This window comes from Apus apus, chromosome 6 (assembly GCF_020740795.1).
Source record: "Apus apus isolate bApuApu2 chromosome 6, bApuApu2.pri.cur, whole genome shotgun sequence".
In the NCBI taxonomy this organism is placed as follows: Eukaryota; Metazoa; Chordata; class Aves; order Apodiformes; family Apodidae; genus Apus; species Apus apus.
The window spans coordinates 39839339-39854265 of NC_067287.1; the positions used below are offsets into that span (position 1 = coordinate 39839339).

Sequence of the window (14927 nt, forward strand, 5' to 3'; positions counted from 1 at the left end):
CCTCCCTACTCAACTCCCAGTTTTCTCTTGCAGACAGGCTGAAGAGGCTTGGTGAGGAACGGGAATCCTTGCTGGACCAGGTAATCCCTGGAAAGCTGGATGACATGAGGGGCTTTTGAAATCACAGGTTGGAAAAGTCATCCAGCCCAACCATTCACCCAACGCTGCCCATGACCCTCAGTGCCACACCTCCACAGCTTTGAGATGCCTCCAGGGATGGAGACTCCACCAACTGCCCTGGGCAGCTTGTTCCAATCCCTGACAACCCTTTTTTGGGGGAAGAAATCATTCCCAATATCCAACCTAAACCTCCCCTTGGCACAACCTCTCCCCCTGATCTTCCACCCATGGGTGATCCTCAGCCATAAACACTGATACTTAAGTAGACTGACCCAGTTGCCTAAATAATCTCTAGGAGATTGGTTGGTACTAAAAATGTCTTGAAGTTCAGATCTCAGCCTGTTCCATAGAGCTCGTTGAGTCCTGGGCCACCCTAGGCCCCCTTTTTTAATGACAAATTATTTTGTGCCGCTCAGATTAGGAAACTAAAGAGACAACTGGAAGAGAAGCAGAGGAATGGCAAGCTAGAAGGTCCACAGCCAGAAGAGGAAGTTTTAGAGAACGGGACAGACGTGCACATGATTGACCTCCAAAGTGAGCTGTGTTCTGCTTTTGGGGGAGCTTTTGTGTCCTGCGTGTGAGTGAGGAACTGTGTGTGCTGTAGACCACCTGGCTTGGAGTAGAGAGGAGCTTCCACCTCCAATGGAGCTTCCAGCCTCCAAGGGGGCTTCCAACTGGGAGCTGGCCATGCAGAGGTGAAGGAATGATTTCCCTCTGTGGGTGCAAGATTCCGATGGGAAATCTCCCTCCTGCAGCTGCCGGGTGGGTTCCCTGTAGTGTGGATATTTGACCTGTTGGAAGGCGCTTGTCACCGCATGGTCTGATGCGTCTGGCCACCTTCTTCTCCATCCAGGAGATGCCAACAGGCAGATCAGCGACCTCAAGTTCAAACTGGCAAAGTCTGAGCAGGAGATAACAGCACTGGAACAGAACGTAAGTGCTTTGGCCTCTGTTCTTTCTCTGGGTATGGAGGGAATGCCAAGGGAGAGTTGGATGATCAATGGAATGATGATGATTGTGGTTGTTATTCCCTTGTTGCACCATCAAGGCTGTCACACTCAAGTCATAAAGACTCAATGTGCCTTGAGTTTATTAATGATAATGTCTTGGCTAATGGAAGTGTGGAGCTTCAGGGGAGCTTCTTGGCACAGCTTTTAACTCAGCAGGTGGGGTTTCCCCCAGGTGATCCGGTTGGAAGGGCAGGTCGCGCGTTACAGAACCGCTGCTGAGAATGCCGAGAGGGTGGAGGATGAGCTGAAGGCAGAGAAACGCAAGCTGCAGAGAGAGGTGGGTCCTCTGCTGGGCCTGCAGCCTCCTCGCTGACTCAAGGGCTTGGAAGTGCAGATCATGGGGCTGTGTTTCAGGAATGATGGATTTAATCATGGAATCTCAGGCTGGGTTGGAGGGACCTTCAAGATCATCTACATCCCAAGCCCCCTGCATGGGCAGGGACACCTCCCACCAGCCCAGGCTGCTCCAAGCCCCATCCAGCCTGCACTTCCCACACTTCCAGGCACGGGGCAGCCACAACTTCACAACCTGTTCCAGGGTCTCACCACCCTCATAGTCAAGAATTTCCTCCTCATGTCCCACCTCAATCTCCCTCTTTCAGTTTTAATCCATTTGCCTCATCCCATCCCTCCCTGCCCTTGTCCCAGGTCCCTCCCCAGCTTTCCTGGAGCCCCTTCAGGCACTCGAAGGTGCTCGGAGGTCTCCCTGGAGCCTTCTCCTCTCCAGGCTGAACCCCCCAACTCTCTCAGAGCTCCTCCAGCCCTTGGATCATCTCTGTGGCCTCCTCACTCCACGAGCTCTGTGTCCTTCCTGTGCTGGGGGCTCCAGACCTGGCCCCAGTTCCCCAGGAGGGTCCTACCAGAGCAGAGCAGAGGGGACAGTCCCCTCCCTGGCCCTGCTGCCCATGCTTCTTTAGATTCCAAACCTTGCTTTGTCTTTGGAAAGGGAAAACCCTGCACAAACTGATGGGCGTTGTTGGGTTTTTTCCCTCCTTCAGCTTCGTTCAGCACTGGATAAAACAGAAGAGCTGGAAGTCAGCAATGGGCACCTGGTGAAACGTCTGGAGAAGATGAAGGCCAACCGTAGCGCTCTGCTGTCTCAGCAATAAGCACAGCTGCTCCACAGGCCCAGAACAACTTCCCACCTGCTTCTGTCTCCTGCTGCCTGGGCTGCTTTCTCTCATGCCTTCTGGGAACAGACAACCCCAGCATTAGCTCCGTGCCACCCAGCTGTGGTTCTCTCCATGAAGATCCAAACCCACTGCACCAGAAACCTGGGAGCAGCTGATCCAAACGGCTGTGCCTGTTGAGGGGAGTGGAATCCTTCCGTGCCGCTCTTGGAAGCTGCTCTACCATGGAAGAAGCACATCACCTCAAGTTGTCCATCCAGAAGGCACAGCAGCCACTCCTTGGCATGCCAAGGAAACACTTGAACCTGGACTGGGATTGTTGTGTCTTGCTGGAAAACATAAAGACAACAAAACGCTCCAGTTTTTGGACCTTCTCATGGTGACATTGGCAATTTAGCGATGACGGTTGAGTTACTCACGGTAGGCTTTTCATCTTCAAATCACTGTGGAACCACAAGCCATTACAAAGCAAAATTCCTCCCATGGAAACCGTGGGAGAAGATGGTCTTGGAAGCTAAAAGTGACCTTAAAATGACTTTGCCAAGAAAACCAAGGAGCTGGGAGGGGTTTTTGCAGCAGTTGAATTGTAGGGACTATTTCATTTCAGGGCAAGTAGGCAACGGCTTTGTGGAATGAGCAACTTTGTGGTATTTCAGCCCAAGAAGCACTTTAGGAAACACTCCTGCCTAGGTGGGGTTTTTCTACATGCTGGGAAGTTGCAAGTTCTTCCCTGAGGTCATCCTAAAGCTTCTCCACTTCCCAGGAAAACCACCACCACAGGTGGTGGGGGCAGTTTGTTAGGACATGCAGCTCCGGGTTGTTGGAAGTGGCTCTGGATGTACAACTCAAAGGAGAACAGGAGGAATCCAGCTGTCCTTCCTTCTTGAGCCCTCCTGGAAAAGCTATGGAGCAGCATCTCCTGGTGGACAGGCACCACCAAACCCAGGAGACCATATGAAGTCCCCATCTCTCCAATCCCAGATGTTTCCCCAGCCTTTTTCTGGAGGTTGGGAGTCTCAACCACTGCTATTTTCCACGTGGAGGGGATGGGCTGGGATCTCCCTTCAGCACCTTCACAAATGAAATGAACCAAAAAACCCATTGGCTGAATGTGTTGCTCTGCTTTGGCTGGAAAATTAACACCTTGTCCTCTCTTCTGAGAGGAATGAAGGACTGAACCACCAGGGAAAAGACGGTGAAGGGTCTTGTGCTCCTGGGGAAAGAAGCGTGTCCTCCTTGATCAAATTGTGGGGATGAAAGGAATGTCCCTAATGAAATTTCTACTCCAGCTGGGGGCTTTGGGTTCTTTTGGGGTTTTCGGAGAAGGAACGTTCAGGTGGAGAGCCAGGTTTCTTGTGGAATACCTCAACATGGCTGTGGATACCAATGTCCAATTCCCTGTGGTCAACTCGTCTCATTTCTGGTGTGTGAAGCCTCCAGGGCCTCAAAACAATTAAGGGTGGTTTGTATTTTTTTCAGAGTGCAAACAAATGAGCTGTAACTCCTGATGATCAAGCGTTGTGGTCAGTTCATGGTGGAGGTGAAAACTCTTCCCTCCTGCCACAACTCAGGAGGAACGAGGTGGCAACTGTGCGTCGGTCCAAGGAGAGAAAAGTCAGACTTGGCTCATCAAGAAGGGATGTGTTAATTATTTCAAACGTGTTAATGATTTCAGAGTCTCTCCCATCTCACACCCCATGAGCATGAACCTCATGACAGAAACCAGACGTGCATTTCAACCTGGATTTGCTCTTTGTAGGAACCTTTTGTGTGTGCTGAAGTAGTAGCTGAATGTCCAAGCCATGATTTCCCCCCTCCCCTGCCCCTTTCAGTAGGATTTAGCTGTAGAATAAGGGAAGAAAAAACACTGCTTGGTTTGCTGCAAATTATTTTCTTTTCCTTGAGAAGAATGTACAAGAACAGGGCTTTGAATGGTAATAATTATAGCACAAACCCCAGTCCTTTCCAAGGATCTCCAAAGGGTGAGATCCTTGTTACCCAGCCCAGCCAGGAGCAGCTCCTGGGGGAGAACCAGGGCAGGTTTGCCTAGAGTTTGTATTTAAAATCGCTTTGTTTAAAACGTGCATCATTTTATCATTTGCAAACGGAATGTTCTCCAACATGGTTTTGGTTTGGTTGGTTTGAGTTTTCCCCCCCCCAAGGTCAAACCTATGAGGAGTGTGGAAAAGGGAGACCGGCACACGCCGACAGAAACGTCACTTGCCTGGGGAGCTGGGGAGGTCTGGCGCGAGGGCGTTGCTGGTAAAAGTTCTCTTGGAAAATACAGACTTTTTTTTTTCCTTTGGATTATCCTGGTGTCAGGGGCTGGTTTTCCTTCCGGACACGTTGCTGCCACCAGCGCCGCTCGGGTGCGCCCCGGTGGGTGGGCGCGGGCGCCGAGACACCCCGAGATGTTAACGGGACTCGCGCTGACACCGGACGTGCCGACCGGTACCGCCGGCAGCGGCTTTCCCTGGAAGAATCCTCCTCGGCGGGAGGAACCGCTCATCGCTTCACGGCAAGAGGCAGCGGGGTTGATCCACGAGGCGCCAATTGCATTGAATTCCACCCCGCGCCCACTGCGGGCGTTGTTGCGGTGACGCCGCGTCCGTGCAGCGCACCCGGAGGTGCGGGGGTTATGGGGGCGGCGTCTGGCGGGCAGCGGCGCTCGCCAAGAATTCGGCGTCTGCGGAAAGGAAGCACCGGCCCGGAGCAGCGGGGCCGGAGCAGCAGGAGCAGCAGCAGCAGCCGCCGGGCCTGCCCCCGCCCCCGCCCCCCCTCCCGCCCCCGCCCCGCCCCCCTCCCGCCCCGCTCCCCCTCCCGCTCCCCCTCCCGCCCCGCTCCCCCTCCCGCTCCCCGCCCCGCCCCGCTCCCCCTCCCGCTCCCCCTCCCGCTCCCCCTCCCGCTCCCCGCCCCGCCCCGCTCCCCCTCCCGCTCCCCCTCCCGCTCCCCCTCCCGCTCCCCCTCCCGCCCCGCTCCCCCTCCCGCTCCCCGCCCCGCCCCGCTCCCGCTCCCGCCCCGCTCCCCCTCCCGCTCCCCCTCCCGCCCCTGCCCCCGCTCCCCCTCCCCCTCCCGCCCCGCCCGGCCGGTCCCGGGCGCCCCGAGGAGACGAGGGAGCGGGCAGCGGGGGGCGGGCTCATGGGCAGCACCGGCCAATCAGAGCCGGGCGCCCCCCCCCCCCCCCCCCCCCCCCGCGCCAGCCAATGGGCTGGGAGCGCGGGCTGGCGGCCGCTGGGCGCGTGCGCGGTTGGCTCGGCCCCCGGGCGGGGCGGGGCGGCCGGTGCGGGCGCGAGAGCGGGGGCGGCTCCTGCGGGGACGGGGTGAGTGGCCCTTTCCTGCCTGGGGGCTCCTCTGTCTTGGGGTGCCGTGAGGGCTCCCCCCTTCCTCTGTGAAGTGCCGTGAGGGGCTGCCGCTTCCCCCCCGGCCCGTGGGGGGCTGTGAGGGGCCCCCTGTTCTCCTCACGTTCTGTCAGGGGCCTCCCTTTCCCGCCCAGGGTGCCGTGAGGGGCCCCCTTTCCCCCCGGGATGCCAAGAAGAATCCCCCCTTTCCCCCCAGACTGCCATGAGCCCCCCCTTCCTTCCCCCCCGGCTGCTCCGGAGCTCCCAGCTGCCTCAGGAGCAGCTACCACCACCGCGCTTACTCTTCAGCCGGGGCAGCTGGTGTGCTTCTTGTTCAAGGAAAAAGTGTTGGGGGGAGGGAAGTCACTTCTGTTTTCCCTTCTGTCTTACACGTGGTTGTCAAGATTCCCAGCCGTTCCTACAGGTCTTTTTTTGCCCCAGAATTGAAAGGAATCAACGTGTGTTCCCCCCTTCCCCAACACCAGGGTTTTGAGTTCTGCGGAGGCACAGAGCTCCAAGTTCACCTTTTTTACTCATAGAATCACCAGCTGGTTTGAGTGGGAAGGGACCTTCAAGGTCATCTCATTCCAACTGCCCCAGCCCCAGGTCACCTTAAAAATCATCCAGTCCCACCCCCTGCATGGGCAGGGACACCTCCCACCAGCCCAGGTTGCTCCAAGCCCCATCCAACCTGCCCTTCAACACTGCCAGGGATGGGGCAGCCACAGCTTCCCTGGGCAACCTGGGCCAGGGTCTCACCACCCTCACACCAAAGAATTTTTTCCTAAATCTCTCCTCTTCCACTTTTAATCCATTCCCCCTCATCCCATCCCTCCCTGCCCTTGTCCCAAGCCCCTCCCCAGCTTTCCTGGAGCCCCTTCAGGCACTGGAAGGTGCTCTCAGGTCTCCCTGGAGCCTTCTCCTCTCCAAGCTGAACACCTCAACTCTCCCAGCCTGGCTCCAGCTCTTGGATCATCCCCGTGGCCTCCTCTGGACTTGCCCATTCAAGTAGTTTTAGCCCATTGATCTCTCCTGGCCTGGAGGATGTTCCCTGCGATAAACCTAGTGGCCATGGATCCAGCTTTTCCATAGGAAGAAGGGCTTTACAGGCCAGTGTTCCACTGGGAACGTTGCAGGGTCAGGTTGTGGTCTCAGAATCCATCAGGATCCTGACTTGCCCAGTCGCTGCCTGCATGGGAAGAGAGCTCCCTGTGTATCTCCAGGGCTTCTGATGAGTCAGCCAAGATACGCTTCAGTGGGAAGAGGGTGGAAACTCCCAGGAGTGGAGCAAAATAGGATTGATGGGTTTCTGAGGATGCTATTCCTGGCTTGTGTCCTTGCCTGAAGGAGGGAAAAACAAGGTGGTTAGTTTAACATATTTTTAATCACTTTTGCCATCCTGTACATCGTGGAACTTATCTTCTTTTTCTGAAGGTGAGAAGGTGAGAGAAAGAGACAGGCTGGTGCCTTGGAGGAGCTGCAGTGATTGCAGCAGGAGAGGAGGAGGGCTGAAGTGTCCCATGGAGCTGGAGAGGATCAAGAGGAGGTCCTGCCATCAGACTTCAGACCTTCTGTCTTCTTCTGAGGGGGACCAGCATCTGCTCAGCAGAGATGCTGCAGCAGGAGCTGGCCCCTCTGGGCAGGCACAACATGGGGCATCAGGCCTGCAGCTCACACCTTCTGGGGGCTCCTCTGCAGCTGCAGACCTTGGAATGTGCCACGAGAAGGGGGTTTGCTGGCTGGCGCAGGAGGAAAGCAAGGAAGGAGCTGCTGTGTCAGGAGGGGCATGTGGAGACCCCCACCTCAAATGTGGGGGGTGTGATGGTTGCAGGCAAAGCCTCTTAGATGAAGATTCCCGGCTGGAATATCTGAGTGCTCACGAGCCAGATGTGGAGGATGGGAGCAGCTTGAGTGAGTTTTCTGGGCAGGTTGAAGCCCTGGAGCTGATGGATCCAGCACATGAAGCTGCAAGGAGTGAGTTGGCAAAGGAGCCACATCTTGATGTTTCAGAAGGTGGTTCTGTTGCTGCCGAGTGTGACCAGAGCTGCCCAGCAGCAGAGCTCCAGGACTCTGTGTCTCTGCCAGACTGCACTGGCGAGCTGGAAGCTGGAGAGGAATCCTCCCCTGCAAACACCTGCTGCCTGAGCTCTGAAGAAGACCTGAAAAGCTCCTCCAGGATCCACCAGGCTGTGGATGCCAGCTCTGATTTCCGAGCCTGCTTCACCACCAGCAGGAGCACCAGTGCTCAGCTCTGTCTGTTCTCCAGGGCCGTCAACACTGAGATAACCCTGATGGACAATCCTCCACCCCCAGGATGGTGCTGGGTAACCCCTGCAGGTGCTGGTGGCACTGGGAAAACTGAGTCACAGCTCCCACTGCACAGACACCGGGGGGACAATATTTCAACAGCTGAAAAATCAGAAAATCAGGTAATTTTTTTTTTTTAAAAAGCAACAAACATCCAACCAATTTTTACTTATACACGTTTGCTCAGAGCTTCTTTGGACAAATGTGGGACTTTGTTTTTCTTCAGGAGCAGCAGGAATTCCAAGCTGAACTTGGGAGCAGGGTTTTGAAGACTGAGAGGTGGGTGAGGAATGGTTCTCGGTTGGGAATTCCAGCTGCTGGTGGAGATGGTTCCTTTTCCAGGATGGAGAAGCCCCAAGAGGTCGCTGGGGGCTGTTCCTCAGGGTGGGTGGGAGGAACCAGCTGAAGACCTCCTGAAGTTGGGGGAAGACCAGGAGGGGACAAGGAGGGAAACCACATTCTGGCCCTGCACTGGCTGGGTGGGTGGTGGCTGTGGAGACAAACCAAGGGCAGATCAGCAGAGCTGCTGGGGTGGTTGGTGTCCCTGCTGGCTGGAAAGGCTTCAGAAGATGTAATTGTCCTCAAGGCTGTCCCACCTTGGCTCACCAGCCGTGAGGAGCTGCTGCCAGGAGAGCCTGCAGAGGGCGATGGAGGCAGAGCTGCAGGTCCTCAATGCTCATTACCAGCTGTGCTACCAGCACTGCTTGAAGGTCTGCACCCCAGCTTTGGAGGACACCATCAGGTACGTGCTTCCACCTCCTCTTCAGGTGTAATCACTTGATTACAAAGCACTAATTACTCATCATGGCTGCGGGGGAGTCTTTAAGCACCATCCAATGTTTAAATTCCAGAAGAGTCAAATCTCTTCAGTTAATCTTCTCCATATTTTGTCAGATGTCATGGAAAGACCAGACAGGTTTCATCTCTCCTCTTGGTCTTGGAAGAGCTGAAGAGGAAATACAAGAGCATGAGGGTGAAGATCCAAACGGGGGTGCCCTTGAGTGCCCTCCCACCCCTCTCAGTGGAGGTGAACGTGTTCCCAGCCTCTTTTCCGTACGTCCCCTGCCAGGTAATTCTCTCCATTGCTTTTGGGTTGGGACACAAATCCTTTCTTGGGGAAAATGAAGACAAATCTTACCTTTTCTTTATCTTCTTTTGGCAGCTGTTCCAAGAGGACCTTTGCAGTGAGTAAGTAGCCCTGCTTTGTGTCTTGGCTGGAGGCCACAGAGACAAGGAGTGAGTTCAGGAGTTCACTCTGAGCACAGTGACTTGATTTCATGGTGCTTTTCCCACCTTTCGAACAAGAGCTTCCAAAATCCAGGGGGTTTTCCTGATTCCCTGCTTGCCCAGTTGGTTTCTTTTTTGGAAAGCTGCGAATTAATATTTCAGGGCACTCAGGGTTGTCGTAGACTTTGAAACTGCGGTTTCAACTCTGGTGTGAAAGTCTTGCTTCTGGTTCAGTTCTGTTTCAGCCCCAAGAGGAGCTGCCTTTGAAGCTCCAGGACTGGAAGGAGGGAACATTTCAGTCCACAGGGACTTCTTGGTGACTCATTTAATGGATGCTGGGAAGTCCTTTCAGGTAGATGCAGATCTCAGCTCAGGATGGGGTTCTCCTTGCAGCTGCCACCAGGATTTGGGGTGGTCCTTTCACCATCAAACAACCTGGGGGAGGTTTCTTGAGGGTGGGTTAACTTTTAAAAAATGTGGGTTTTTCATCAGTTGATTTTCTGAAGCTCAGAAGAATGGTTAATCAAGGGCTGTGACACGAGTGAAACCTGTTTGTAGGGTGGTCTCCAGGCTGGAGGTGAAACTGGTGCTGGGCAGCCAAGTGACTCTGCTTCCTCCAGGGCTTTTGGAGAACATCAAGAGGATGTGGGAATTGGTGAGTGACCTTCTAGTCCCAACAGTGGGGGGAAAACCACCCTAACCCTGTGTAGGACATACCCATGGGTCCTCAGCTGTCCTCTCTGTGGTGGAATGGTTCACACTTTGTCCCCTCTGGCTGAGTCTTGTCACCTGGAATGACCAGACTGTGTCACATCTTGGCACCCAGGGGTGGAGGAGTCCTCTCCAGATGCAGAAGTTGGCTCTCCATGCCTGGTTTTTAAACACACTCAGGTGTTTTTGCCCCTCAAAGTTGGGTGAAGAACGAAGAAGGGAAGGAATTTTGGTTTGATGCCGAGGAGGACTTGGCAGGAGAAGCTTTTTCAGTCCCACCTGGAACAACAAAAAAGCCCCACGGAAAAGAAGGCGATCGAAGAGGTGAGATGCTGGGCCTGCTAGTGGTGGGTGGTGGTTGGAGTGCTCTCCAGGGAACCAACCGGGTTCTACAGGGAACTTTCCAGACTTATTCTTCCACTTTTTCTCCTTTAAAGACACTGATGAAGCCAACTTAGCTGTGGAGGGCAGGAAGCAGGAGAGAAGAGGAAGAGCAGCAAGTGTTGAACTTGACAAGGTGCCTTCAGCCCAGAAAGGCTTCCCTTCCCAAGTGCTGAGAAAGAAGCTTGGGAAAGGGATCCCACCTGCTGGGAACAGTGAGAGAAACGAAGAGGATCAAACATTCCCTTCAGCCTTCAAGCCTGGGAGAGCAGCTGAGGCCACCTCTGCTCCTAGGAAAACCCTTCTCCTCCCCAAACCTTCTTCAGGACCTTCATCCTCTGCTCAAGTGCCCTCAGAAACCAAGCGCCCTGGTCAGCAAGCTGAAGGGTTTTTGGTATGTGGCTTTTTTTGAGTGGTTGAGCCAGATGATGGTTGCCCCGAGTTCCTTCAGGCAGCAGCAGATGTTTCCTCTTGCTTTTCTCCACCTTTGGCTTCCCACCTTGTTCATCCCTTTGTATCCACCACGGGGATATTTATTAGCAACAGACACGCTGTGTCTTGCAGCCCCTTCACTTCTTTCTGCTTTTGGTGCAGTTCCAGGCTGATGTCCAGCAGCAAAGCTCTGCTCCCTGCTCTTCCCACGACGCCTTCATCCCCCCTAACATGTTGAACTTGAGCAACTTCACCAAATTAATGAAGAAGCTCCAGCAGCTTCACCCCGAGGCCAACAGGTATTTGGGTGTCCTTCCTGCCTTGCTTTCTTTGGCATCCAGTTTGCCCAAAAAATGAGCAAAATTAGGATTTCTTCTCTTCATACAGAGAGAAGATCATGGCTGCTCTGCTGGAGGTGAGGAAGGACAACCATGGGATCTTGAGTGGCTTGTCCATCAGCTCCATTATGGAAAAGACCTCTGCTGTTCTGAGGAAACCAAACCCCAGTTGTGCAGAGGGAGGAAAAGCAGGATAGAGAAGTGAGTTTTTGACCCTGCAGGGATAAACTAACTGGACTTGGTGTGGTTGTGTGGCCTGACCAGGTTAGTCACACCTGGACAGGTATTTCCTGGTGACCAAGATGGTCTCCAAGTTCTGTCAGCACCAAACATTATGCCTGGAAGCCGAGCTGGGAAATGAACCCTCTGCAGGTTCAACCTTTCAAACCACACCAAGGGGCTTGGCAAAGCAAAACTAGAACCTGGACAAACAAACTCATGGGGTCTCTACCACCTTGAATGATTGATGTGGCTTCTGGTGGGTCTCTGGGGCATCAGAGCTGCTGATGTTCCTTTTCTTTCACTTGGAATGTGAATGTGCAACATTTAACTCTTGCTTTTTATTCTGTATTTTTTTCCTTCCTAAGGTCTTTCTGACCATGAAGAACCCACCATTTCTGGAAGATACTTCTGGTTTTGCAAGTTCTCCCATCCATTTTGTTTCAGGATGGTTTTGTGTCCCTTGTTTGATGCATTTCAGCAGCTCTTGATGACAAACTCCAGCAGGGAGCATGACCTGCAGGTCACTTGGAGCTGTTTGACCCTTTCTGGAGATGATTCCTGTTGTTGGTGTTCCCTGGAGCTTTTGGAAGCAGTTCAGTAGGTTTCTCTGAGGTGGGAAGAGGACACTTGAGTGAAGCAAGACTTCTCCAGGCTGAAGGACACACCCTTCATTCTGGGGTGGTTTCGCAGCAGAGGAAGGGCTTCTACATCTCAGTTTTGTGGTGTCCTGGGGGAAGGACAGTGGGAAGCCCACATTCCATAGGGCTTCAGAGTGGACTTCATTCACTCACCTGAGTGAGTGAATTGGAATAAAGGTTCCAATCCCTCCTCCAACAGCTGTCCCTGTGCTCTTCTCACATCTCTCTCTCTTCTCCTGCAGCCCCAGCCTGGTCCTCCACCTCCAGCTGGGCCTTTTCTGCTCCCTCCTTAGCAGCAGCTGCTGCTCTGCTGTGTCTTTGTTAGGGATGGAGCTGGGTCGGTGGGAAAGCAGAAGGATGTTCATCCCACTTGTCCTGCTTGGTGGGAACAGAAGTGATGAGGGGAAGGGGTGATGACCTCCCAGCCCTTTGATGAAGGCACAGCCCCCTGAGCTGTGGCCGCTCGAGCTCTCTACTCGCTAGAAAAACTCCAGCGCCTTCGTTTCCCCCTCGGCCCGTGTCTCTGCGTCCCCGCGTCCCCGTGTCCCGCCTCCCGTCCTGCCCCCGGGGCGGAGCGGGGCCGGGCTGCGCCGGGCCCGGAGCAGAGCGCTGGGAATGGTGGCCCTGCTGCTGCCCAGGGTGCTGGGCGTCCTGCTGGGTGAGCGGGGCTAGGACCGGGAGAAGCGCCGGGAGAGCCCCGGGCTGGGGGGATGGAACCGGGAGAGAAGCCGGGAGAGCCCCGGGCTGGGGGGATGGAACCGGGAGAGGCTCCGGCATCGGTGGATGGAACCGGGAGAGGAGCCGGGAGAGCCCCGGGCTGGGGGGATGGAACCGGGAGAGGAGCCGGGAAAGCCCCGGGCTGGGGGGATGGAACCGGGAGAGGAGCCGGGAGAGCCCCGGGATGGGGGGATGGAACCGGGAGAGGAGCCGGGAGAGCCCCGGGCTGGGGGGATGGAACCGGGAGAGGAGCCGGGAGAGCCCCGGGATGGGGGGATGGAACCGGGAGAGGAGCCGGGAGAGCCCCGGGATGGGGGGATGGAACCGGGAGAGGAGCCGGGAGAGCCCCGGGATGGGGGGATGGAACCGGGAGAGGAGCCGGGAGAGCCCCGGGATGGGGGGATGGAACCGGGAGAGGCTCCGGCATCGGTGGATGGAACCGGGAGAGGCGCCGGGGCTGGAGCCGGGAAAGGAACCCGGGTGGAGGGATGGAGCCGGGAGAGGCTCCAGGAGAGCCCTGGGCTGGGGAGATGGAGCCGGGAGAGGCTCCAGGCTACCCAGCTGGTGGAAATGACAATGAGGAACCATTCCAGTGTGCTGGGACATGAGCAAATGTCTGACTTCAGGTGACTGACTTGGAATGGGGTCGGGAATTCTTGCCTGACCTTGTCCCTGGTGTCCCTGGCACTTCGGGTACAGCACAGAAAGCTCCAAAGGGGATGTCTCCTCATCCTGCCTTTTTCCCCCCCCCCCCTTTTCCAAACCAGCTCAACCTCTCTGTGCCATTCTGGGCTGGCTGGTGGCAACTGGAGAGTCACGGTAGAGCTCAAAGAGCCAAGGGTGTTTTAATGGGACATTCTGTGGCTTTTATTAAAAAAAGGGAAGAGAGAAAGGGGAATCAAACCTGGCCCTCAGCTGTGCCAGGGGGCGTTTCTGTGGCCCTGCTGCTGCACAGCAGGATGCAGAAGTGGCCTGAGGAGCCATCTTCCTGGTTCAGAAGAATAAGGTTGTCCTTGGAGGGGCATCCAGGGCAAAATGAGGGAGGAAAAAGGGATCTGGCTTTTGTCCCTCCATAGGTTGGGAGGGCAACGCTACTTCAAGCCAGAGGGCAGCAACTTCTGGTGGTTGGGAGCATCTTCCCTGTCTTGTGACCAGAGCAGGGCTTCTTGGTGGTGGGGATGTGGTGGTGAGAGCCATACTGTCCAACTGGAGGGCTTTCCCAACTGGAGAGAGCCTTCCCAACAGGAACTCCCCAGTTTGCATTCTCTCGTGCCTCTCCCTGGAAATCTGTCCTCTCCAGGGTCCAGATCCTGGGCTTTAAAAAAAACAACAAACCCTAATTTCCCACTATTTCTGGTTTCTCCTGGAAAATGTGAGATTCCAAGTGGCTCAGGGAGCCTGGAGCTGGGAGAAAAGGCAGCAACTTTGGAATTCTGAGGAGCTTAACTTCTACAAACACAACCTGGCTCCTGGGACCTGGCTCCAAGATGCCTCTGGGAAAGGAGGTGAAAAGAAGCTCCAACTGCTCTGCAGGGGAGCTCAGGAAACCACTTGGTAGCCCTGGAGAGGGAAATAATCCATGTCCTGAGGCACCAGGAAGCCCTGGGAACATGATCCTGGCTCCACGTGGGCAGCTGGGACCTTGGAGCCTCCGGGTGTCGTTTCCCTCTTCTTATTATAGCCTGAAACAACTGGAGGAGCTGGACGGAAAAACGGGGGGAGAGAGTTTTGTCTTTGGATCCTTCCTGGGATCCTGACCTGCTCCTTCCCCAGGAGATGCTGAGGGGACAATCTAGGGACATGGGAAGCAGCAGGAAAGGTGCCCTCTGAGGTGCTCCATGGAATGATGGAGCTTGGAAGAGAAAGAACCTGGTGCAGCAGGATCTGTGCTGATCCTCTCTCTGAGGAGCTCTCCAGATGCTCCCTGGCAGGAAGATAATGAAGGCTCCTTAAGGATCTGTCTCTGGAGAGCTCAGGCTCTGGAGCTCAGGGCTCCTTGAGCCTCCTTCCCAGCAGGAGGAGCTCAGGTGGTGCCTCCTTCCAGATGAATTTGGGATTGTGGCTTTAGGTGGGGACCAGGTGGGAATGTGGCAGGGAAACACAAAAGGGGCTTCTTGGTCTCTGAAGAGCAGAGGTTGGATGGGGCTTGGAGCAACCAGGTGGGACGTGGGCAACCTGAGCTGGTGAGAGGTGTCCCTGCGCATGCAAGAGGTTGGATCTGGATGAGCTTTAAGGCTCCTCCAGCCCAGCCTGGGATTTTAAGATCTGGTTTGTTAGAAGATAAAAATAACCCCCGCCTCCCCCGCTCTGAGCTGAGTTATTCACACGGCAGAAAATAGAGCTGGCAGCTCCTTAG

At 55.2% G+C, this 14927-nt stretch overlaps 2 protein-coding genes across 7 annotated transcripts in view; both read left to right on the forward strand.

Moving 5' to 3' along the window:
- LRRFIP1 (LRR binding FLII interacting protein 1) overlaps positions 1–4570 on the forward strand; it is a 43015-nt gene extending 38445 nt beyond the window's left edge. For 2 of the 3 annotated variants that reach the window (XM_051622731.1, XM_051622730.1), the window contains 5 exons: positions 34–80; positions 537–654; positions 974–1053; positions 1303–1407; positions 2129–4570. In XM_051622731.1, coding sequence (XP_051478691.1) covers positions 34–80; positions 537–654; positions 974–1053; positions 1303–1407; positions 2129–2239 — 461 coding nt within the window. In that variant the 3' untranslated portion in view covers positions 2240–4570. The other variant, XM_051622732.1, reaches the window with a different exon arrangement.
- A 990-nt stretch (positions 4571–5560) lies between these two features.
- On the forward strand, positions 5561–12390 carry RBM44 (RNA binding motif protein 44). 4 transcript variants are annotated; one of them, XM_051623890.1, is made up of 12 exons: positions 5561–5580; positions 7033–8027; positions 8132–8184; positions 8492–8647; positions 8800–9093; positions 9367–9484; positions 9691–9787; positions 10024–10167; positions 10281–10618; positions 10819–10955; positions 11044–11195; positions 11582–12390. In XM_051623890.1, the coding sequence occupies exons 2-11, from the start codon at positions 7119–7121 to the stop codon at positions 11189–11191; spliced, it is 2394 nt and encodes a 797-aa protein (XP_051479850.1). In that variant the 5' UTR covers positions 5561–5580; positions 7033–7118; the 3' UTR covers positions 11192–11195; positions 11582–12390. The 4 variants fall into 4 exon arrangements, with proteins under 4 accessions (XP_051479850.1, XP_051479852.1, XP_051479849.1 ...); XM_051623892.1 differs by lacking the exon at positions 5561–5580 and having other exon boundaries at positions 5923–8027; positions 8800–8974; positions 9068–9093; XM_051623889.1 differs by lacking the exon at positions 5561–5580 and adding an exon at positions 5923–6959.
- Positions 12391–14927: the final 2537 nt, after the last annotated feature.